This window comes from Triplophysa rosa, linkage group LG22, assembly GCF_024868665.1.
Source record: "Triplophysa rosa linkage group LG22, Trosa_1v2, whole genome shotgun sequence".
Classification (NCBI taxonomy): Eukaryota; Metazoa; Chordata; class Actinopteri; order Cypriniformes; family Nemacheilidae; genus Triplophysa; species Triplophysa rosa.
In genome coordinates, this window is record NC_079911.1 from 7,556,250 (window position 1) to 7,581,947 (window position 25,698).

At 37.9% G+C, this 25,698-nt stretch overlaps 2 protein-coding genes across 3 annotated transcripts in view; both read right to left on the reverse strand.

The window, feature by feature from the left end:
* Positions 1-127: 127 nt before the first annotated feature.
* On the reverse strand, positions 128-5,134 carry rab36 (RAB36, member RAS oncogene family). The gene is made up of 11 exons (XM_057321402.1): positions 3,984-5,134; positions 3,439-3,526; positions 2,677-2,768; positions 2,487-2,561; positions 1,727-1,828; positions 1,575-1,639; positions 1,414-1,465; positions 1,246-1,327; positions 1,066-1,156; positions 855-971; positions 128-719 (listed from the first exon to the last, which is right to left on the reverse strand). Exons 2-11 carry the CDS (start codon positions 3,490-3,492, stop codon positions 664-666), a joined length of 786 nt encoding a protein of 261 aa, XP_057177385.1. The 5' UTR covers positions 3,493-3,526; positions 3,984-5,134; the 3' UTR covers positions 128-663.
* Positions 5,135-7,330: 2,196 nt separating this feature from the next.
* Positions 7,331-25,698, reverse strand: part of gnaz (guanine nucleotide binding protein (G protein), alpha z polypeptide) — a 43,942-nt gene continuing 25,574 nt past the window's right edge. The window contains exons 1-3 of one of the 2 annotated variants that reach the window (XM_057320583.1): positions 24,328-24,638; positions 21,576-22,846; positions 7,331-11,326 (exon numbers count right to left, since the gene is read on the reverse strand). In XM_057320583.1, the coding sequence (XP_057176566.1) occupies positions 10,982-11,326; positions 21,576-22,298 (1,068 nt within the window). In that variant the 5' untranslated portion in view covers positions 22,299-22,846; positions 24,328-24,638 and the 3' untranslated portion in view covers positions 7,331-10,981. Of the gene's footprint in view, positions 11,327-21,575; positions 22,847-24,327; positions 24,639-25,698 lie in introns of those variants that run through there. The other variant, XM_057320582.1, reaches the window with a different exon arrangement.

Consider the following 25,698-nt stretch of genomic DNA (forward strand, 5'->3'; position numbering starts at 1 on the left):
AACAGCGCCCCTAGTGTATCGGAGATCAATGAACGCCAAAAGGGTATACAACACGATTAGAACAGAAAATCAACGAGAATGCGTTTGTATGTTTTAAGAATAACACTTCACAGAAACTTTAGACATTTAACATACTTGAAGATACAAAATATGGTTCTTTATTTATAGAAAAGCTGCAAATAATAAAGATACAATGTAGCCATCTGTTTTTGAAAAATCACTTGTAGAATTTCAAGACATTTCTGTTTTCATGCGAAATGCATCTTTTGATTCTATCACTGTACATGTACATTTCTTAAGCTGGGGTGAAGACAAATACTGAATTAGAATTTCATAAACAATGCTGAATTATTATTTATTTCATATGCCAAACAAAATACAGCAGTTTAGCATATAATTATCAACGGCAGTGATTCATGCAGCAGTACAAAATACTGACTTTAATACTACAGTATAAACCATAATTTGTTGCTTGGAGTCCTGGGTGAGAAACCCCTTATTTTTCATCTGATTCTTATACACATAAATGGTTAGCGCTATTAAGTACTGCAGTGATGCACCAACCCAAGGGTTGGTTATGTCAGGTAAACACATCCCTTTATAACTATGTTATTTATTTTTTCTCTTTAATCCTCTCATCTAGTTATTTAAAGGCCAAATTAATCAACAGCAGGAGTTCTTCATTGGCTTTGCTGCGGAATTCTCCAATGCTTTATCATCTGAAAAAATAAAGCCATATTAATATCTAAAGAGAAACTACTTCATTTATTACACCTTACAATACATTTACACTGTACAGTGTTTGATCAATATTTATCCATCTCGTTCTAGTGTGATTGCATGTAAGCACTTACTCAGAATATTTCCATCTCCAATCTGAGCGGTGCTGTTTCCTGTCTCCAGGTCATTCAGAATGGCATCTTCAAAGGCCAGAGCTGCTACACGAAAGAAAAACTCAGAGATGTTCTCTCCTATAACAAACAGAATAATCAGTATGCCTCAGCACAGAGAAATATTCAAAAATAAATATTTTTATAATACATGGAACATGCAAAATGATTGTACCTGTTTTTGAAGACACCGACCAGAACTCAGCGTTCATCTCGGCAGCAATCTTTATGGCATCTCTCTCTGTTCTTTGGCACTCCTCTGCAGACTTCACATAAAACAGCAGGGAGCTTTTAATAGCTTTCAATCCTGTAAACGTATGTGTGCACCTACGTGTGTGTGGAGATTTGTTCTCACCAGGAGGTCTCTTTTTGTGCCAACCAAGAAAACAAAACAAGAGTTTGGTTCATTTTCCTTTAGAGCCTCCGATAACCACTGTCTGGGAAACATGAAATGTTCATTAAATCATTACTTTCATTACTTTCACTTTCATCATTACTAAAATCAACTCCGATCACAACTTACTGTGTGTGTTCCAAGGTCTTGATATCAGCCATGTCAAAGACAGTTATAATAACTTCAAGAAAAAAACAGAGATGATTATAATGGTGTCTAAATTGATTTATGGATTCATTGGCAGCAATAAAGGGTTAACCTGATGAACCATGTGTATATAGGCAACTTACCTTGGGCACCTCTGTAATACGCTGACGCAATGCATTTGAATTTTTCCTGACCAGCTGTGTCCCATCTACAAATAATGCAATGTGCAAAATCAAATACTGTAAAATAACCAACATCCTAAAATGCTCTATTTTAAAAACATGTAACTACTCACATTTGAAGAGAGTATGGAAGCCCAGACATCTCAAATCGTTCAATCTCAAAGTCAACACCAATAGTAGCTTTGTAATCTCTCTCAAACACGTCTTTACAGAACCTGCGACACACAAAAAACATCTTAATAGACTTTAATATTCACGAGACATACAGCATTGCATTACATAAAAGCTTTTCTAAATGACTTTCTAATATTTTTATTGTATTTATTGAGAGATTCAAGCCATTCTCTGTATTGTGAGCAGTGTTGGGTAAGTTACTCTGAACAAGTAATTAATTACTAGTTACTAATTACATATTCAATAGTGTAATTAGATTACAGTACAAATTACTTTCTCCAAAAAGTATTGAATTACTTATTACTAATTACTTTCTATATCCTACATCAACCTTGATCAGAAGTGATTCAAGGATAGACATGAAACGGCTTATTTAATTCATTTAAATAAATAATAAATAACTACATAAATCATTCTTATTAACTGACCAAAGTATACAAATGTGAGAAGTATACATTAAAGCATACATTTTAAAGTTCGACTTATAATTTTGATGTCATTTCCACTATTGAATATATTACACAGTATTTAGTTCAATTACATCAGAAGTAACTGTAATTAAATTACATAAAAAATAAGAGTAATCCCTTACTTTACTTTTTCAAGGGATAAGTAATTAAATTACAATACCTAATTACTTAGTAACTAGTTACACCCAACACTGATTGTGAGTGTGGGAAGTAAATCTCTAGACATTACCTGTTTATTAAGCATGTCTTTCCCACATTCAGATCTCCAACCACCACTGCTTTTGACATCTTAAGCCTGTCATATCTACAAAATAATGAAAAATGAAACAAATTATTATAATGTATATAACATATTTACAGTATGCGATCTATACACAACAATCAAATATATTAATTCATCAGTCCGTCTGATAACTAACCCTTGTAAGCGAGCAGTCCTGTCTTGGCAAGCCACCTTGGCTTTTGTATTCCAGTCGTCTTTCATCTGTATGCAAGCTTGAGGATTATAACACTAGAAAATCGGACAACACAATTTATCAAATCAACACATCTTACTATGAATAACATACAGTACTGCATACTACAGTAAATACTACAAACTAACATATTATTTCTTTTCTGAAGAATCATCTTAAGTCCTGTGATCCTGTAAGCTTTAAGTGCTGGTGAAGCCCCTCTACAGATGTCACAAATTTTCAATAATTCAATCTGCGGTGCTCAGTACATCTTACAGAATGTGGGCAGAATTTCTTGTAGTTTGACATATTAAATGCAACGTGCATAAAATTTGCATTATTTATTTATTAATTTAACCGGGACAGTGGACAGTACATTATTGCCCCAGAATTAACTACAGTACAGAGCTACTGTATATCCGCTGTCCCGGGACCGAAAGAATAGAAAAATTTAACACATGGCGCAACTAACTTAACTAATAGACCCAATTGAAGCACATTACACTGTAAAATGTATTATAACAATTAAACTGTTGTTTAATACAACAGTGTCTGTTAAAATCCACTAATCCCCCCACCAGTCCCCTCTAATGTTAGGCAAACTGATGCACTTCAGGGCAAAATAAAATAAATAATACATGATCAAAACTGCAATTATTGAATTATCTATTCGCTTCAGTAAATAAAGCATACTGTAATGTGATCTTTGACTTTCATGTTGTTTACCTTGGGAAATTTAGATATGATCCTGTCTTTGCTAACAGGAGGGGCGAAATGCATTGTGGCGTCAGCAGGTTGTCCGGGAAACTCTCGGCTGTAAATAAGACACACAGTATCAGCACAATCATAATGTGTTTACTCTGTACCAATACAAACTTTATCCTGCACACACTACTATATTCAGTATACTTTATTTTGGATATACTATATGATACAAGTTAGTATTTTGTCATCGTTCCAGTTATTATGTGCTGTATAACTGAGCTAGATGCTAAAATGCTGTAAATATCTCTTTGACAAAGCTTTTAACTCAATAAACATTCTGCAGACTGTATACATATTTGAGCTTAAATAAGTTAAATATCTACTGTGTATGCACCAATGAAGCCCTGCTGTCTGTTGTACGGGAATGACAACACAATATAGTGCTCTAACGGCGCTGTTAGTACGTTATCCATTTAAAACATCGTTAAAAACATTCCTGTCCTTCGTTTGAACGTATTAAAATTTACTCTATTATATAAAACAACCGAATGTTGCCTTTTACTCACGGATATTATCGTAGTGCAGCCGAATGCGCACTGACTCTGCATCAAATCCTCCCGTCATCTCCATGGCAACCACGAGCCGGAATTCACCGTCACGTGACGCAGGCGTCGCGCTAATCTATAGCCTACTGTACAGCACGTACAGTCAATGTTATTGTATTGTGTGGATGGTACGATTTACACGTTACATTTGTTTATGCATCATGTATGATAAACAATATTTTATAGCGTTATTTCTTACAATTTTATATTCATTTAAATGGCATAAAATGTTATCAATATTATTATTGCTGTTAATTTAAATAATAAATATAAAAAATACTATTGATAGTTCGTGTTAACATTTAGTGTTAAAAAGGTAATAGGCTTAGTATATCTGGAAAAATAGCATTTTATAAATGTTGTAATGTTAGCCTATTGCGTTAACGCACCTTAAGTGTCGTGTATACAAAGACAGCACAAATATGAAAAAGTAAATACTTAGCAATATGCAAAAATACGTTTCATATAGCAAAAATATTTTTTAATACCATTACTTAAAAATGCTTACAAATACCAAGCCAGAAACTGTTAATTTTGTTTTAACTTTAGATACGTAATTTAGTCCACAGTAGGCATACTCTGTAAAACAGAAAAAGCAAATTACTGAATAAAAACGAAGTACATCTCCATACAGTCTTATGGATATTTCGGGAAAGTCGCTTTATTTGTGTAGGCTATATTTTTCCTACATCAATACAAATGTGTTTAATGATCCACTGTCCAGATTAATTTACTAATCTGACCTCAATTCTATTCTGAATGGCCACAAGGTGGCAGCAGATCATCTTCAACGGTTTATATGCGGAGTGCTGTGTCATGCCAAGCAGGTTAAATTGCATGCTCATATGACATGTTTATTTAAGACGTTTGATGAGATATCCCAAACACATTGGAGCCTAGTTTTAACAATAGATTGTAGCCTAATTTTCACACTATGAGTAAATCTAGATTATTTTGGAGAGCATCAGAAATGTTGGCTTTTAATAACTTTCCATACAGTAAATACCTTTAAATGGTCACTAAAGCCAAAAATGGCTATATCCAGGATAGATCAGTTTGGAGTTTTATTCTATTTCACAATTATTGTGATGATAGTGAATAATGATTATTAACTAGTAATCACACACACACACACACACACACACACACGCACACACACACACACACACACACACACACACACACACACACACACACACACACACACAACGCACGCACAGCACACACACACACACACACACACACACACACAGGCTTTGGTTGACTATCCCCGTGGGGACAGTCCATAGGCGTAATGTTTTTATACTGTACAAACTGTATATTCTATCCCCTATCCCTAACCCTATCCCTAAACCTAAAGATCATAGAACACTTTTTGCATTTTTAGATTTGTAAAAAATATTGTTCTGTACAATTTATTAGCTTTTTTGCCCTTGTTGACCTCAATTTTGGTCCCCACGGTGACACGAGTCCCCATGTGTTGGTGTGTATTCAGGTTTAGTTCCCCACCGGGATATACAAACATGAACACACACACACACACACACATACACAATTAGATCTGTGATTGGTTACTCTGTTAATGAAAGTGACCAAATCCCGGAAACCTAGCTCATGTTTAATTATTGGAAAATTAATTAGAAATTTCAATTTGATGAAATCTGTCAGTGACATGCCCAGGTCGTATTTCACCCCCAAGTCATATTAAAACAGAAAACGTTTAGAATTTTTTTCTCCAATTTTTGACCACTTAAATTTTGGCAATGACATTTGACATTAATTAGATATAACCAAAATGACAATTACTTCCTCATGTCATTCCAAATCTGTACTTCTTTCTTTCTTCCACAAAAGAAAATATTTAAAAAAAAAAAACATTGGTAAGCAAACAACATTGACCCCCATTGTCTTCCATTATATAGACACAAACCCACAGAGACATTTCTCAAAATATCTTCTTTTGTGTTCCACAGAAAAAAAGAGTCATATGCAGGTTTTGAACACGTGAGGGTGAATAAATGATATAACAGATTCTTTATTTTGGGGTGAACTATCCCTTTAATGATAAAAATGATCCTATTTTTCCACTCCCATGACTGTCAAAAATGTGTAGGACAAAAGTACTTTGTATTAAGTATTCTGTAAATTGATTCATATACAAATATTATAATATATCACGGTTGTTGGTGAGACCTGGATGTGCTTTCATATACTTCATATGAGACATTTTACATTTGTCAAGACTGTAGTTTGTCACTGCAGTTTTTTGTTCTGAGGTTAAATTGTGTGCATGTGTTCTTTCCTCGTTTCTTTTTACTATGTCTCCATCCCTGCTGCTCATGACAGTCTATGGTCTTCCATTGGCTGGCCTCGTTCAGCTAATCAGTAATATTCTGTTTATTTCTGTTTATCGAAACCAGTGTCCTCTGTTAACAATCTAGTGTCCAAATATATATATATTAAATATGAAAATGCAAATATAGTAAACTAATATGTGGTGCATCATAATAGACACACCCTGTACCTCTCCATTGCATTTTTTTATTTATTTATGGATCTTTTCAGGTTTACACCACCGTGAGCATGTGACTACACCCATGTCGTCTGCTTTCTGTGTTTGCCAAAGTTTCCTCAGCATTACATGTGAAATTCAAGGGCATCGGTGTCACATCCAGAGAACTCCAGGCTCTCGACAGGAACTTACCTTCATCTCATTACCGCTCACACCGGCGAGAGATTGTGCAGCAGAGCTGGAGACACTTTATCCAAAGGGCCAATTGAACAACTTTTCTTCCTGTGGTTATCTTCATATGTCTGAATAAGGCGTTGCACAGTTTTTTATCATTTAACAACATTTCAGTCCTGAATTACCAAATACAGTCAATACAGTCAAGATTAGACATTTATACCATCTGTCTTCAATATTTTTTTCACTGACAGCCATCATCCAATAGCCCCAACCAATCCACCATCCAGCCCCCCCATCCACCATCCAGCTCCCATCGTCATACTTGACATATACAAAAGTAGTCTTGATGTGTCTGTTTGTAAACACATTAATGAGTAAATATAAACAAAAATAAACAAATGGTCTCTTTCAGTTTTTCATCTTTGAGTTGTTTATTCTATTTGTTGTGTTATCATTTTAATTAAATAAGCACATGACAACTTGTAAAGAATTCAAGAAATTGTTTATTTGCGTTTTAATATGCCAAAAATTATTCAATAATTTGAGCTGAGAACTAAACTTAATATTTATAATAATCGCTTGGCAAATATGTGAGGTGCTGACGCAACAAATTGAGCGCTATATAAAGATGATGATTTATTTATTATTCACTTCTGCAGACCCTTTTGTCCCAATATTTTGGTGGAAAAGCTGTAGTCACCGTTAACTTTCATTACATAGAACAAGAATGATGGTAGAGGTTTGAAATGACATGAGGATGTAAATGATGCCAGAATTGTGTGTTCTGTACCTTTAAGAATTAGCGCCCTGAATCAATGGGTCGCGTTACTAATGGCAACAATGAGGTGTCGTTCAGGGTTTGGCCACTAATTAGTTGATTATGCATGACCAGCTCTTATTTCTCTCTCACACTCTCAGTTCTTTTAACTACACAGACAAACTCTCTGCAGACATAAATCATTTGAAGAATATTTTAATTGCACATTTAATTAGCATGTTGATTGCCGGTGGTGCAATGCACCATCAGTGAAGAACAGCATTGAGTTCAAGTGATTGAAATAATCAAGAATTTCATGTAAGGACTGGGAAAGGTTTTGCGGAAAGAAACAAATTTTCAGCCTGCAACATGCGCCACTAATCTGTGCGGATATTTTAGCGCTCAAATACATTATTAGAGGTGATTTAGTCATTCAGAATACAGCCCACAGTTAACATTTGATAAGGTCAAATATGGTGTTGAAGGTAAAACTGCACACTGTAAATAGGGTTGCATGATAAATTGGTGACTATTTGATACAGTGCCTATTGATAAAACTGGTATTGACAATAAAACTAGGCCTATTTTTTACTATGCGAACAGTAGCCTATATTCAACAGTCATATCTCTTCTAGGCGTTAATATTTCAATAACGGAAGATTCTAGGCCATCATAACAGTTAACTATTACCAAAACTAAATCAACTCAAACAGCTATGAAAACTGTTAGGGAAACTGTCAGGTCACATTTTACCCCAAACTCAAAAGAAAATAATTTAAGACTTCTATATTGTATAATGCACTGTGATATTTTCATGAAAAAATACCCCAAAAACTGGTAAATAAAGATTTTCTTTATTTTCTGGTAATTACTTTTTTATCTTTAAATACATGTTTTATTAATAGATGGTTTCAAGCGGCAACAACATTAACACATGGCCCAAACTTAACTTCCGGTAGACCTCAGCAAAAAACAATAACTGTTGAGTAGTTTTAATTTAATACAATTAATAGACAATAAAATATTAACATAAATCGATATAAATATAAATTAAAAATAAATTATTTAATAACCAAATACAGACCGGAAGTTAACTTCAGGCCAGTGTGTTCGATGAAACTGTCTACATCTTATTGTATAATTTGGCAAAATTTGTATGTCTTTTTTAAAAGCTGTAAAAATGTTAAATTACAGAAAATAACTGCGAATTTACAAGTTGTAAAAACATGTTATTTTACTTTTTTCTTATGCCCCAGCTGCTGGAATATTACCGTTTTTTGACGTTATTTTTTTATAGTTATAATAATAAAATGTTGCAATACTATAATAATAATATGTTTTACAACACTGATGACTACATAACATTTCTAGTAATATCCGTTATAAGTAAAACGAGTATTATTTTATTTATTTTTAGTTTTTAGTTATGTTATTAATTAGAATCTATAATTTTTGTAAATCAGCTTGTCACCCTGTAATATTCGGTGCATGCCTCTGCTAATAGCAATTTTCATAAAGATAAAATATTACCAAACTTTGTGTTGCTCAAAAAATGTCAACTTTGATCATCAAAAGTTTGTCATTAAGTCATTCACCCCAACTCAAGAAAACAATTCACTAGTATCACAAATCATTTGCATAATTCCTTTTATTCACTATTATTGTTCTTTTGTAGTTAATTTGTTTCTTTTTTGGTGGACATCCTGTAAAATCAATCCTGCAGCCCTTCCTTGGGTTTCATGTACATCATAGCTGAACAGAAGAAGGATTGGAGAGGGGCGGAGCTCTTACAGCAAATCTGTCAATCAGCCCTGCAAAGGTGATTCATTTTTTTCATTATTTCACAAAATGTACCTCACATTGTATTTACACATACAGCAGACCATGTCCACTCAAAATGACACCAGAATACAACGTTTCTGCTCTTTATTTGCAGACAAAATTTGAAGAGTAAACCCATGTTGAATATGTTATGTCAGGTTGCGCTGGATGTATATGACTTGTTCTACAAACTGTACAGTCGTGCACAGTGTTTGACTTCTTATATATTTTTGGAGCGTGTTAATACAACCAAAATTGTAAGAAAGCAAATTAAACTATAATTTATCAAAATCCCAAAGTAACAAAATCATGCACATTTTGTTTCGATATATAGATATACTTTTTTGCTCATAAAAAACGAAACATTAACATTAGCCTTTTTTGTTTATTTACACTTCTATTGGCACAATTTGTTTTTCTTTAAATCTGGAATGATCATTTTGAAACACTCACTTCAGTGTAACACTCGCAGACAGAAGGGATGCTTGTTCTAAAAAGTCTGGATTACATCCTCATTTAGACGAACAAAAACAAAAAAGAAACAAGAAAATAGATTGCTTCCTGTGGGTCAGACAGCCAAAAATAAACTACAGTGTTAATGTGTTTAAAAAGCCATTTACTCCAGCTTCAGAAAGTGGCAGTTTTCACCTTTGGAGCAGAATGAAGTGACATCAGTTTTTTTATACGGATACTTTTAACCCTCTCACATACGCATATTTTATATAAACTCTTTATATTGTCTCCAAAAGCAGCATTACTTGAACCAGGCAAATCAAAGACCCTATAAACAAAGATAAAATTGAAAGGAATAGTTCTTATTCCCTCCTTCAACACCCATAAAAAAGTTTAGCATTAACTCTGCTTTTTGGTTTCCAGACGTGCATGATTCCTTTTCTTCTGCAGAATGCAAAAGAAAACGTTTTACAGAAATTTCACACTGCTGCTTTACGTACAATGAAAGTGAATGGTGACCAGGGGCTGTCAACCATCAAAAATGGAAAGAAATGTATAATAGTTCATACTTTTTAAGTCAATCTGCTCATTTCTCATGTTTGTATATATTTAAAGATGATGATCACATACAATTTTAAAAGACTTAAATAAGGAATATAGCACACAAGTTATTTTTTGCGCCTTATAGTCCCCGGTCACCATTCACTCCCATTGTAAGGCAAAACCCAGCGTGAAAATCCTATCTAACATCTCATTTTATGTTTAACAGAAGAAATGAAATCAAACAAGTTAGGAACAGAATGAGGGTGACTAAACAATGACAGATTCATGTTTATTTTGAGTGCACTGTTTCTTTAAATCGATGGTACATAATTTCCCGTCCTTTCCCAGGGAAGAGAGGAGCAGGGAGATCTGTATCCAGTGTTTCCACGTCAAACGCGACAGCTGATCCCGTTGTGAAGTCCGTTGTGTGTGAACAAACCTAATGTGTGTGTGTGTGTGTGTCTACATACGCATGTTCAGTGCAAACACATTTATACCAATCTTGTAAAATCCTCCTTGACCTTTAAGTTTTTGACATTGATAAATCTAACAGGACGGCGGCACGTAGCCCTTTCCTCCGGGCCTCGTCCGAGTTTCCTGTTTTTAGAAGCGTTTATGAGTGAACCCGGACGATCGACAGACCGACCTTGATGGGTGTTTCCCGCGCCTGCTGCCCTTCGCCCCCGCCCTCTCGTCCTAGCACAACCCGATGTACTTGAGATTGTTTTGAATGATTACGTCCGTCACGGCATCGAAAACGAACTGGATGTTGCTGGTGTCGGTGGCGCAAGTGAAGTGCGAGTAGATCTCCTTGGTCTCCTTGTTGCGGTTCAGGTCCTCAAACTGCCGCTGCACGTAGACGGCCGCCTCCTCGTAGGTGTTTTGACCCTTGTAGTCGGCGAAGCAGACCGTCAACGGGATGCGCTTGATCTTCTCGGCCAGCAGGTCCTTCTTGTTGAGGAAGAGGATGAGCGAGGTGTTGGTGAACCAGTTGTTGTTGCAGATGGAGTCAAACAAACGCAGGCTCTCCGCCATACGGCTCTAGAAAGAGAAAAGGGAGGAGAAGTGGTTAGTTAAAGGGCTAACAGAAGATCTGGGAAACCTCTGGAGTTTATGAAAGCTGTGACTTTTAACCTTGAGTAGTGCAAGCAGGGAAACACATTCAGTTAAAATGCTCTTGACGATGAGCTGAATGTCAATGGAGATTACCTTGTATAAGGACAACAAACCACTACAGCAGTGCCATTCATTGTTGTGGCAATATTGGACAGATGTCTTATGTGAAACAAAACTGTGCTTTAATACAATACTTGTCATTTCAAACCTGTATGACTTTTGTTCTTCTGTACAACACAAAAGAAGATATTGTGAAGAATGTTGGTAACCAAACAACATTGGTCCCCATTGACTTCAATTGTATGGACACAAAACCACAGAGATGTTTCTCAAATCTTTTTTTGTCCTCCACAGAAGAAAGAGTCATAAAGGTTTAAAGGAATGATGACATAATTTCTGTTTTTTTTTGGTGTACTATCCCTTTTAGAGACTGAAAATGGTTGCAGCTAAAATGCATCAATGTAAATTGAAAAAGCATCTCGTTCTGCCAAAAATGAATGATGAATTGAATATATAACAGAGTATGAAAGTAATGTACTGTTCTAAGATAATCCAAAAATAAAATGAAAAGTTAAAGAAGAACTAAACAAATCCAACAAGCAGTAAATGACCAGTTGGGGTTATTAACCTTTATTCCTATGGCCCTGCTGAGTTCTCTATCTAATTCAATTAATCACCTGCCCATGTTCAATTACCTTGCTGTGTTTGCCAGGGTAATGCCCGTGAAACAAAGGCAGAGGACAGGATGTAAATAATAGCCGTGAAATGCGCAGAACCATTTGGTAGGCGACAGCAGCTGTCTCTTTTGCTCTGCCTTTTGAGATACGATCTCCCAAGTTATGCATTTTACAGTGATCCCTGAAACCAAGGGTGTAACTTTGGTTTGAGAAGTGGGGGGGACAAAAAATGGGGGGAAATGTTTTTGATTTGAATCCCATCACAAATTCAAAATACCTATGTTTTGCGTTATTTTTGATTGTTTAAATTGATTAAACCATGAAACCAAAAGGTGCTTTTATTGTGTAGTAAAATTTGATGTTCATGAAGGGGACAAATGCGAGTATTGACTGAGAAACGGAGGAAAACATGGCTTGTAAACCTGAATCTGCGGTCGGAAGGAGACGAGCCGGATGTCTTTCTAAAATGCTTAACGAGGTTTAACGTACCTAAGCAACAACCAGGGAAGCCCACGTTTCTGTCAAGCCTTGTCATAAACACTAACTGCTGTTAATAGAACAAGTCCTTATTAAACGAAAAAAGTAATAAATCACACGTTACGTGTTTCTTCCCCATAGACGTCCATTATAAGGAAACAGCTTAACATAGCCGAAACAACGACCACGTAAAAACAAATTTCTATTAAATTCTAATCAAAACCACGTGATTGAAAACAATCTTTCAGTGATCTATTTTTAGAGTGTGCACGCGACGTGCGCATCGACACAGGCAGACTCTTTGTGTACTACGCGGTTCTAGTACTTCTCAATGGAGATCACGGCGTGTGGTTAAAAAATAATTACAAACAAATTTAAAAGTGAGGGGACACGAACAGGATTTTGAAAAGTGAGGGGGACATGTCCCCCCTGTCCCCAGTCAAAAGTGTTTACCACCAAACATCATTTATTTCTACTTGTAAGCTTAAAAGCTATGATAAGGAGTTAACCTTTAACTTCTGTCTACTAGCATAAGTCATTCTTGTCAGATGTCCAAATTCGCTGTTTTTCAGGAAATGGAAAAAACACGGTACTTTTGAAATGATGAAATACTGTGTTCTCAAAAGTGACAAGAACTTTTGAATACTTTTTATTTGTTAGATATTTGCAAAACCCAGTGACAAACATGAAGAGTGACTGATAATAATGATTTATGACAAAAAACCCCAACAAATATTCAGATACGAGGTTTTAAAAGCACAGCAGCGATATGATAATATTGTAAACAATTGTAAGTAAATCATTTTGCCTTAAGAGCCACAAGGGTTGAAACTCTCTGTCTGCCACCCTATACTCTTGGGTTTGATTCATTGGCCAAAAAAAAAAATTTGACTGATAGCATACACTCTAAAAAAAATCCGTAAAAATAGGGCACAACATACTGTATTAATATAAAGGAATTTTCCGTATTCATTTTTACAGTTTATTTACAGTAATTTTCTGCCAATACTTTATCCGTTTTTACAGATTTTTTTACAGTGTAGATTTATTTATTATTTCAATAGATAGTCTATCCTCTTAAAGGGACAGTTCACCCAAAAATGAAAATTCTGTCATCATTTACTCACCCTCAGGTTGTTGCAAACCTGTAAAATTTCTTTGTTCTGCTGAACACAACGGAAGACATTTGGAAGAATGTCAGTAACCAAACAAATCTCATCCCCCATTTACTGCCATAGTAGGGAAAATAAATACTATGGGAGTCAATGGGGGATGAAATCTGTTTGATTATTGACATTCTTCCAAATATCTTCCGTTGTGTTCAGCAGAACAAAGAAATGTATACATGTTTGAAACAATCTGAGGGTAAGTAAATGATGACAGAATTTTCATTTTTGGGTGAACTGTCCCTTTAATATTGTTACTGTACATTTTTTGGACACAATAATCATGTAGTAAAAAATCTGTCTCATTCTATGAGAGTCCAATCGACCAGGTTTTTTTGGGCGAGTGTGTTTGTGTGCGGGTGATACACCCTTCCAGTCGCCCTCTGTCAGCGTGAGCCGCAGCGGTTGTGGGCACGTGGTTGGGACGAGCAGCTTGTGACCGAGGGAGGAATCTGATATGAAGACTGGGCTGCTGTTTGAAAGGTTAAACAAAACATCATCCTGCTTTAAGCAAATCACAAGATCTTCAACAAGAGACTGGGAGCGAGTGAGTAAAATCAGTCAAACCAGTTGGAAATAAAGACCTCACCAACCTTGTCACATTCATTTGCCCTATAAGGTGCAGAAGTCTCTCAGACTCTCTATGCAGCCGTTACTCCCAAATATTACATATTACAACATTTGTATTGGTCCTGGAACCTATTTTAAGTTAAACTAAACTAATTTCACAGATTGCAGTGGTTGTGGATGCTGTGAGAGTTAATAATGATGACAAAATCAGAGTCACCGTTGTGAAATATGTACTATTGCATGGGTGGTTTCCACTGTACAGGAAGTGATGTCATAGACATCTTGGGCAAGTAATCTACCTCAGAATTTGGCATTATGTCCTTTATGAGCCATTCTGAGAAATACTTGGGGGAAAATGCTCCCGCAAACACGGATGAAAACCTGACGTCTGGCTGGCAGTCAGATTTGTAGAGGCTGTGATTTGCACTAATGCCTAAGTGTGCACTCAAATTTAAGAGGTGCTTCCCACAGTCCGGCAGCGAGAAGTCCTCCATAAATGTTTTTCGTCTTGAATTGTGCTTTTTAAAAACAGGTCACACCATTAGCCATACATCTCTGCAGAGCTCAGCACGTCCATTAAGCAATCGGGCAGCCCAGGGGACGGGGCGGACGTGTTGTGTTGAAGCTCAGGGTGTTTCTAACTACATCTCCGGAATCAAGTGTCGGAGCGATAGGAGAAGCAAGAGAGAAAGCGAGAAGAAAACGGGGAAGGAAACGACAGGAGGCGGTACCCCCGCGGATACGCGTGACACGGCGTGACGTCTGCCCTCTCTCTGTGTGTGCCAGACGCAGACCTTCATTAGGCTTAAATATTAATAAGAAGGTTCGGCAGTGTGCTAGTGCTTTGTTTCCTGTAAACAAGACTTGTCGGATCTCATTGAAGCTCAGTGAAAATGCCTTGTCTAGTCTCCATTTAGTCGCCCCAGAAGCAAAAGGAATGAGTAATAAAATACATTTACACACCCGACCTGCTTGTGATCACTATGCTGTGTGTTTCACAATCAATCTTCTTTACTTTTCTTTTTAAAATGACAGAAATCTCACAGATGTCTCCATTAGAGTTTCAGAAGAGATCCCCGCAACATTATTAACTATTTCAATATGAACTCAAACATTTCTCATCAAATTTACCCAAATCCAGATTATTTTACCTCTACAATATACATTCACTTTACAGCTCTCTTTTAACCATTATCTCATTTGTTTCTGTTTTTAATTCTCCCAAGCAATTGTGGGAGAAACATCTGAGACTAAGTTGATCCTTAAATGAAACACAACTGACAACTCAAATCTCCTGAGCTATGAAAGAACAATTAAACGTTTCCTCTGGGACCATTAGTCGCCAAACTCAAATAGCTGACAAACACATTGTACAGTAGTATTTAGGCAACAGAATGATTTCAACTTCACACATTTTTATTTCTCCTGCAAACATTATGTATGAAGAATCCCAGTAATATAATTTAATTGAATCAATGTATTAAAGCACATATAGTCCTCAGAATATTTCTACAGAACATGTGGATAAAGTGGCTAATTTAAACCATCATTCACTGCAGGGAGGCTAAACATCCTGGGTTGATATAGATTTTTTTTCATTGACATCTATGTTTTCAGTAATTGAAAGACGTGAGCTTCCTTGACATCACTCATTACCAATTCCTGCAAATACGAAAATATGAATATTAATAATTTATGACAGTATTTTAGCTAAAATAGATCATGTTCATGCCACAGTGCGGTGATGCAGGTGGTTGCCAGATCCTTGCTATACTGTTGCTAGGGTGTGGGTGTGGTTGTTAGGGTGTTCTGGGGGGTTGCTAGGCCTTTCCTATACCGCGTTCTGTTGTTGCTACGAACTATTTTTGTGCTTTTTTGAAAATAATATTTATACCTCACTGCATCTCAAATGGCTGATAAGGTACCTGCGTGCTCAAAACGTCACACATTTTGAGCATGTGATATAGTCTAATATTTAATGATTCAAACTACACAACATTACTGTCATGGCTCTGCTTCATTTAGTCATGTTTTTCTTGGTCCTGTAGCAGAGTCATGACAAAGCCTTTGGTTATGTGTGGAGAGAAACATATTATTGTCCTTCTTGACAATAATATACATTCTCTCCAGTGTCTCGTCTCTGTACCCGCCATCTCGTTTCCTCGTTATCTTTCCCTGAGTGTTTAATTACCCACACCTGCCCCGTGTCGTTATCCTTTGTCTGTCTTCCCTATATATACCCTCATGTTTCATTGTCCTGTGTCGGTCATTGCATGTGCTATGTGCTGTCTTCAGTTGTCTTGTTCTCGTCCAGCGTTAGCGTTATTGCCTGTTCCTGTTCCTGTTGTTGCTGTGTCATCGTCTTAGTAAGTGTTTAGTTTAGATTAGTTTGTCAAGTGTTTATTCAGTCTAGTGTTTAGTCAGTCTTCGTTCTGTGCTTGTTTATTATTTTCTTGTTGCTGTTTTACCCCATCGCGGGTCCTTGTTTTGTGTTTGTTAAAATAAAGTCTTTTGAGTTAACCCCTTAATCACTGCCTGCCTGCATTTGGGTTCTCCTGCCACACATCTTGACAGAATGACCGACCCAAATCGAACCCAGCAGGCGGCTCCCAAGGACGGCAAGGCGTCGTCTCCCCGATCCGGCCTGGCCCACTTGCTACTGGGGTTCCGCCAGGGGAGTTATGGGGACCGGGAGTTCGCCAGAGCATTCTCAGCGGTGGCAGAGGCGACCGGGTTCAGTGATGTGGAGTTGAAGACAGTCTTCAACTGCTGCCTCACACCGTCGGAGAAGAGGCTGCTGGCTCCTCTTGGGTTCGCGGATATGGTCAGGTACGTGGCCAACCGGGATGATCCCCGGAGTGGAGTTCCATTTGGAACTTCCGCTCCACGGTCGAGATAACGTCTTTACGAAACGCACTCTGTAGAGCAGTTTGTCTGTTTAAGGCTACTGTAGAAACAACATGACGAATTCCACGGAAGGGGACCCGCTGTGTATGCAGATAGAAATAGCTCATTCTAAGGTAATAAAAACATAACTCTTCATTATGTAAGGTCCTCTGAAGACATATAATATACATAACTATTGCATTTCTGTCAATAGATCCTCCGAGACATTATACACTGTACCTTTAAAAGTAGACTAGACACCGGAAAACTAGTAATACAGACAACTAGAGATGTGTTCAGTTAAGGACAGATTGTGTTATTTTTCACACAACAGTTTTAAAGTCTATTAAAAAGTCTAATGTTTTTCATTCAGGTACAGTAATGCCTGTAACAGGTTTATAGCAATACTTAGTAAGCAATCCTAAAGTTCTAAGTAACGCATATAGAATATAAGCTTTGGATGTGGGCTGAAAATAAATAATGCAGATGTTGCTCAATTGCTAATGTCGACACTGTACCTTCCACATGTCTCATGTGAGATTGTAGAACTCTCTCAAAGTCAAACACATCCTTCCAAGTTGCCCAAGCATCTCTCCAGTGACCCAAATCTCGAGACTCTCCTCAACTCCTCCCTGCCAACTGGCACCGGAGCTGCATTGCTTCGACAGACTATTGCGCAATGCAGCTTCACGCTATCTCGCTCTGCACAAGCACACGTTCTCAGCCGCTCGCACGAGCACACTTCCACCCTCTCTCTCCCATCGCATCCGTCATGTAAACCCCCCTCTCCGGTCGCAGCTCACTGTCAACAGCCCAGGATTAGGAGCATTTGACTGCTCTGTTGCTCGGCAACAGTTGCCATAGAAACCCCATTTTTTTTGAGGGTTGGGTCAAAAAAAACAAGGAACGTGGAAAGAGATGATCAAGGGGGAAAAGAAAAGAACACGCCGTGCCACAAAAAAACTGACAACTGTTGCTTGAAGTCCCCAGTAGGATTCATTTGTCGTGAATTGCTTTTGAAAAGTTACATCTGCTGCGATGTATTACTGACAAGCTTGTGTGCCAGGTGTGCGAGAAAACTGTTTGATTTAATGAGAGCGACGGGATTACAGTGGAGAAGACGTTTCGAATATACATCTGTTTAATTTTAGCTAATGAAACTGTTAAATTGCTTTCATTAGGTATTCAATTGCTTTAAGGTATTCTTGCCAATATCAGGTGGTCAAATTTGGTCTATATTTCATGCTTTCTCAGCTTTGTTGGCTTTAGCAGACTCAAGATGTCAGGCATACAGGATGGTGCAAATCATCAGGTGGGATTTAACGCTGTAACAAAAACGCTTCCTGGTCAACCACAAGCTATTAAATATCACTCCACGTAAGCCTGAATGTAACTGCTTTTTGCAAAGCTCAAGACAGCTGGACACAGTTAATTCATTATCTGAGGACGGTTCTAAGTCTTTGCAGGAAAACCTCATATTGAAACATCATGCAAACATGCACCGGCAGGGATGTCACGCACCATTTTTTTAAACAAACTAAGCAAAACGGAGCACATAAGCGACCCATTTTTGTTATATGATAAGACATCTTTTTGATGCGAGAGCAATGAGGTATATGACACCCTTAAGGAAAATTAATTACGGAATGCATCCAACTGCATTTTCATTACATAATTAATGAATTAATACATTTTTCAATATTTATGTATAAATTGAGATCTGGATTTTATTTATTAATCGTGCCCAATTATGCAGACATTACACTGCAAAAAATGAATTACTTACTAAGCACAAGCCAAAAAATATCTCCCAATGGGGGTAAGAAAAATAAACTTGAATTAGGTACTTAAGAAAAAGGTAAAACCTTTAACGTTTAACCCTAAAATCAAGTTTCTTTTTCTTACCCCATTGTCAGATTTTTTTGCTTGTTTTAAACATAAACATAAACCTACTTATATTTTTCATAAAACAAAACTAAACATCTTAGGTCACTTTTTCATTTATTTTGTACTGTACTAGAAAACACAACAAAAACGCTTAGTAATAAATTCATTTGCCGTGTAATCTCATGCATAGAAATGTAATCTCATGCTTAGAACACATAGAAAATATCTCCCAATGTATTAAGAAAAATCCACTTAAATGAAGTACTTAAAGGAACAGTTCGCCCTCAGGTTGTTCCAAATCTGTATAAATTTCTTTGCTCTGATGAACACGCAGAAAGATATTTGGAAGAATGCTTGTAACAGTTCTTGGCCACCATTGACTACCATTGTAGGAAACATTACTTTTATTTTTTTGTTCTGTTGAACACAAAAAAAAAATGTTTTGAAAAATCTAGGAAAGCAAACAGTTCTGGGGCAATTTTTGACAACTGATTTGGTATGGTAGTCAATGGTGGCCAAGAACCACAATCATATCATCATAACTAAACAATACTTCCTCTTGTAACAACATTTTTCAGTGTATAACTGGTCATAAATGTCTTATAATGCTCATATCTCACTGGCTGACAGCCCAATCCAGTCAGACTATCTCAGAACCACACTGCATTGCTTAAACCCTTTGCTGCCGCTCTGACTCAATCATTCAGAGCCCGTACTGATCCATGCTGCCTCGTCCGAAGCGTGCCAATGAGTAAATGCACAAGGAGAGCTGTCAATTTAGTCATTCTGGTCAATACTGGCAAATGCAGATTTGCAGCAAGCGCTGGTGCTTTTGGGCCAGTTCTGAGATTGTTTATTGAGTAATTTGATTCAGCGGCCCACCTCAGATCCTGATCTCTGAGTTAAAACACACTCTCATCTAGTTGTTAGTGTATGTTTGTGTAGCCTATAGGTTTTGTGGAAGGTTAAGGAGAACTAAAGATGGCAAGATCTGGGATTGTACAAGCAGAATTTCAACCAATTATTTTATAGACTCGGATGCTTATTGTGTCTGACATAGCCACACTTGTTTTATCAATGATATTGAAAGATCTCTTAAAGGTATAGTTCACCCAAAAATGAAACACATGTCATCATTTACTCACCATCTTGTCATTTCAAACCTGTGTGACTTTCTATCTTCTGCAGATCACAAAAGAAGGTATTTTGAAAAATGTTGGTAACCAACAACCAACGGTGGTACCCATTCACTTGCATTGGTGCATTGGGTCCATGCAAAAGAAGTCAATGGGTACCGCCATTGTTCATTGAACTTAGTTCCCCCAAAAATGAAAATTCTGTCATCATTTACTCACCCTCAAGTTGTCCCAACCATGTAAAGATTTTGTTGTTCTGCTGAATATAAATGCATCTAAATTCAGATATTGTTTGTAACCAAACAGTTCTGGGGCACTACTGACTAGGAAAACAACTGCTTTGGTAGTCAATGGTGCCCCAGAATAGTTTGGTTTCCCACATTCTTAAAAACATATTTTGTGTTCAACAGAACAAAGAAATGCATACAGGTTTGTAACAACTTGATGGTGAGTAAATTACAACAGATTTTTTATTTTTGGGTGAACCATTCCTTTCAAAGTTAATAATGCAGTAGTATAGTAAAGTGCATGCAACATCTATTGACGCTGGCGCTCCTCACACCCGCTCCGGCAACACACAACTTCCTCTTTGAAGGCAAGGAGCAAGACTTCAGCTCCTTCCCTTGGTTTCTGCTCTTCCTTTTTTACTTCCTACTTTCTTTTGAATTCTCTAGCTGAAGACGCACAAAACTTCTCTGACCCCCATCACATCAGTGATTTTCCCCAGTGCTAAATCGGATCATTCTCGTGGGTACACCCTGACACCTTGCACTGTGAACTCAATTATCACTCTCGTACATTCTCCCCCCGCCCACAAGATTCGCGGAACACTTTTATTTTTAACTCCCCAACGCTAATTGATATCCAGGCTAATGCGCTACTTCCAAGTTCTTGTTGTGAGGTTGGGCTTAGCACACACAGGTATGCTGTCTTTGAACTCACTGTCAAGCAATTAACCTCACCACATGGAGAGAAAACGAATGCGGTTAGACGATCATTTAGAAAAGTAAACTCAAGAGTCCATTACTGGTATTCCACTACTGGTTCAGTTTGAGTTATGCTGGTTTGGGACTGGTCAAGCACCACCAGCGTACTGCCATCACATTTTGGGTATCAGCATTCAAACACGACACAGGCCTGTAATTTTAGCAGAGCACTGTTGAGGCTCTGAATCTAGCTTAAATGTAACTGAAAGCTTGCGTGCTACAGGAAATGTGAAACCTAAATGATAAAAGCAGTTTGTTTGCCACTGTCGACTGACAGGATGAATTTATTCTAGCGATATGTAAACCAGGTCAGATAACACAGAGTTTGTGTCCCTGCTTGCATTATCTAGTTGCCCAATTGCCAGAACACATAATCGAGCTCTCCTTACCGTCTGGTTGTCTTCATAAAGCTTGAGGTCATAGCCACTGAGCTCCACACAGAATATAATGGCAGTCACACCTTCAAAACAGTGGATCCATTTCTTCCTCTCTGAACGTTGACCACCCACGTCCACCATTTTAAAGGTGAGCTCCTTAAAGGTGAATTTGTTCTCGACAATGCCGGTGGTCATGTCACGTGAGCGCAGAATGTCCTCGACGGTTGGGATGTACTCTGCTGCGGAAATGCGGTCCAGGTCGTTTAGATAATACGCCGTGTTGTCCTCTAGGTGATACTCGTTGGAGCGACAGAAGCACTCCTGTACCCCTGGGTCAGACCACAGACGCTTCATCACCCCCTGGAGCTCCAGCGTGATCTCGCCTTTGCTCTCAGCAGGTCCAGTGAGGGCGAAGAGCTGCACGGCATCGTACGCGCGGTCGGGGTTGTGGAAGTCGATCTTCAAGGTAGTCAGGGCTCGGATGATGCGGGTGAGCGAGTCAATGGCATTGTAGAGGATGAGGGGCTTGTACTCTTTGCAGGCCTCCAGGTTGAAGCCTCCACTGTGGATGATCTTCATCTGCTTCACGATAGTGCTCTTGCCGGAGTTGCTGGTGCCAAGAAGCAGGAGCTTGATCTCGCGTCGTTGCCGTTGGCTTTCTGAGCGAAGGTGCCGATCGATGCGCCGTGATCGCCTGGCGGCTTCCTTCTCCTCCGAACTTTGTCGGCAACCCATGGTTGACTGCGCCGCGGTTATCCCGGGAAGAGGGAATGTGGATAATTATGTAAGGTTATGATGACAAAGAGAAAGCTTTTGTTGCACAAGTAGGTAGAAAATGAGATTTGATTTAGACTACTTGCATTGTCCGAGTCTTGTTTGGGATATTCTCAGTGGCTGATATCTTGAAGTGCAATGCTACCATGACATGACTGAAAGACCTATTCAAGCCCTTGCTTAAGGGCCTTTAAGTTGCCTTTAAGATCCCAAGGACTTGGGGTTCATATCAGCATACACATGGACTTTTAATGGACTTGTCAGTGTACCGGGAGAGAAAGTCGAAACCGTAAAATTCCTTCACTCTCTTCCCTCATGGTGTCCTGTGTGCTTCTCTGTTTGTCTGTGACTGATTCATCTGTTGATAACACCTCCCTTGTTTGGTTTTCTTCATTCACTTTCTCTCCAGTGGAATGTCAGGCCTTTGTTCTCAGGGACTGTTCAGGGTATCTGTGTACTAGGATCCTTCAGTTTACGTAAGCCAGCGAGGCAGCGAAAGCCCCACGTTCCTGCAGGTAAAAACAAAGACGATGTTAGCAATCATGAATCAGAGCCAAGGGCAAGGAAAAGTGAGAATGCATTTCTCCTCTAGAGAGGTCTTAAATCATCCGGTACATTCTGGAATGGATAATGTGCCTACAGTACAAAATTAAACATTTACCACTTTGCTGCTAAAAAGAACAGCTTTGAAATTCATGCTGATCCAGACTAGAATAGGCTGGTTTTGTGAGCTGCTGAAACAGCACGGACATGCACAACTTTGACGAGAATGGCTTTGTTTTGTTGAGGCTGGTTGACCAAGGAGTTTTGATGGTGCTGACATCACCATCACATGCTAGAGACCAGCATCTAAAATGCAACATACTCCGGGGACCAACAATGCTGGCTATCTTTGAGCATTTTGTTATAATAATTAATCATTAACATAATGAAATCTGTGACTTGATAATATAGGTAAACCCTTAAGAAGCCACAGTGTCACAAACACTGGTGATGATCTGGAAAGGTCCTTTTAAAGATTTATCCCTGACTTAGTAGATATTTTTTTAACAAGTAAAAAGTTACATGTACTGAACATCTTGGTTAAGTCATGTGACAAAATGTGAGTTTCGTGTTGCCATCGCAACATGGTGCAAAATGGTAGTCTGATTGTCACATGTTAAAACTAGTTTTTGCTACTAAAGGTAGGTTTCAACCCATTTAACATATATAATGTTTTAATAAGATGTTCTGTATTACAATTCACCTGTTTTGACCATATTCCTTGAACAAATTGATATAAAACAAGTAACGAAAATATTGCAGTGACATGACTGTCACATCAGGCTGTAAACCTGAAAAAAGTAGGTGTTGTATTTAAAAAATCATCTTTCTTTACGGACAAATGTGTATGGGTTCCAAAGGGATAGTTCACCAAAAAACTAAAATTATTTCATCACTTACTCACCCTTTTGTCATCTCAAACCTGTATGACTTACTTTCTTTTGCAGAACAAAAAAGATCATTTGAAGAAAGTTGGTAACTGAACCACGGCACTACCCATCGACTTGCGTTGGTTTTATGTCCATACAATAGAAGTGAATGAGTACCACCGTTGTTCGGTTACCAATGATGACTAAATTATTTTTTTATTTAACTATCCCTTTAAGGGTTCATTTTAAAATTATTTAATATATAATGAACCCATACTATATTTAAAAGTATTGAAATATATTAAAAGCATTTTAAGTAAGAGCAATAAGGATTCTTCTGCATTCCATAAAAGTATTTTCAACAAACACCCTTACACATGCAGAATAAACCACTGAACAGTTCATGCACCTTCATGCATGCGCATGTAAAATCCCATAAAGCACCACACGAATAGACAGTCAAACATTGTTAGCACTAAAATATATTTCACACCACACACTTCTGCTTTCTCACCAACACACACACCACACATACAACTGAGCAAGCACTGATCTGGGTTTGTATCAAAAAATCTAACCTTCTGCATCGTAAACCTCTCCCACCGTGAGCTCCCTTGTCACCTGCATCTCTCTGCGACCATAGATTCAGGTGATCCCACACACATTCGTTTGTTCTCAAACAAACACACGCATGTACTGTACACGCACACGAGCTGAGGCAGACATGGCGTGAAACGGAAACAGATGTGAGATGAATGTCCTTCCCTGAAGCGAGATGGTGCCGCCCATTCTACTCTTCATTTTACAGAGCCTCCAACCACTGAGCTAACTGATAGCAGGTGGACTGTTTATTTACTGTCATGGTGGAAAATAACTCGGACCAGCAGGTGTTTCTCTCCGGCTCATACCAATGCAAGGCCAGCTGCAAGAAACTGCTTAAGAGAGCCATTAATAATAATTGTTGAGGTAATGGTTTTCTTATTCTTAAAGATCATGTATCACAGGCAGTTTCTGCCAATCTCATATTAATCTTGAGTGCCTATACAGTAGTATTGCATACATCGTATCTTCGAAGAGTATTTAGTTTGATCAGATTTATAAAAGAGAGATGCTGCTGTACGATTATTTCCGGAAAAACACGAGCTGCTAGAGGTGGGACGAGTGGGGAAAGTTCAAAACCTGTATGACTTTCTTTCTTCTACTGAACACAAATGAAGATATTTTGAAGAATGTTGGTAACCGAACAACACTGATCCCCATTGACTTCCATTGTATTCACACAAAACCACTTAGACATTTCTCAAAATATCTTCTTTTGTGTTTTACAGTAGAAAGAGTCATACACGGGAATGCTGCACAATAATCGGTTTAACTAGATTATTTTGTTTTTGTTGAAGTTGAAATTGACAATTACAATTAAATTTCGATTAATTGCACATCCCCACATTATGCCACCCATTATTCAAAGCACACCAAAAAATATTGATAAATGATTTGACTCCAATTTGGCCCGGAAAACTATATCCAGCATGAAATACACCCTTTCAAGCGGAGCAGATGAGCTATAAAGGTGATCTGTTAGAACAGCAGCGAGAGCCTGAGGGACAGCATAATAAATGGATGCTCTTTGTGACAGACGTATGCTATTGGCGGTGTAACAAATGTGAAATCACGCCATGGCCTAGTTTCAGATGAGAGATTACATTTCCTAGACTGATCGCAGAAACAGAGAGACTATATCTTCAAGATCCTCCACAGACATTATCCCGCTCATCGAAAGATTATTGCTGAAAAATGTGCGGCAGAATATGATAGACCGTGGTTACCAAAGTTAGATATATAAGGAAGGTTTGAGTGAGTGTGTTTTCCTGTTAACAGACGTTGTAGAAATCATGCCTAACTAGATTGATATAGTTTGGATCCCGGTGTACGTTTAAAGGTCCAGTGTG

What these genes read in the sequence shown, in the direction of transcription:
- rab36 (XM_057321402.1), bottom strand. Translation starts at nt 3,492, where the DNA reads ATGCATTTCGCCCCTCCTGTTAGCAAAGACAGGATCATATCTAAATTT. An exon ending in GTATTACAGAGGTGCCCAAG is followed by an intron (nt 1,466 to 1,574) that starts GTAAGTTGCCTA and finishes TTTTTCTTGAAG; the next exon opens with TTATTATAACTGTCTTTGAC. An exon ending in TGGAGATGGAAATATTCTGA is followed by an intron (nt 720 to 854) that starts GTAAGTGCTTAC and finishes TTATTTTTTCAG; the next exon opens with ATGATAAAGCATTGGAGAAT.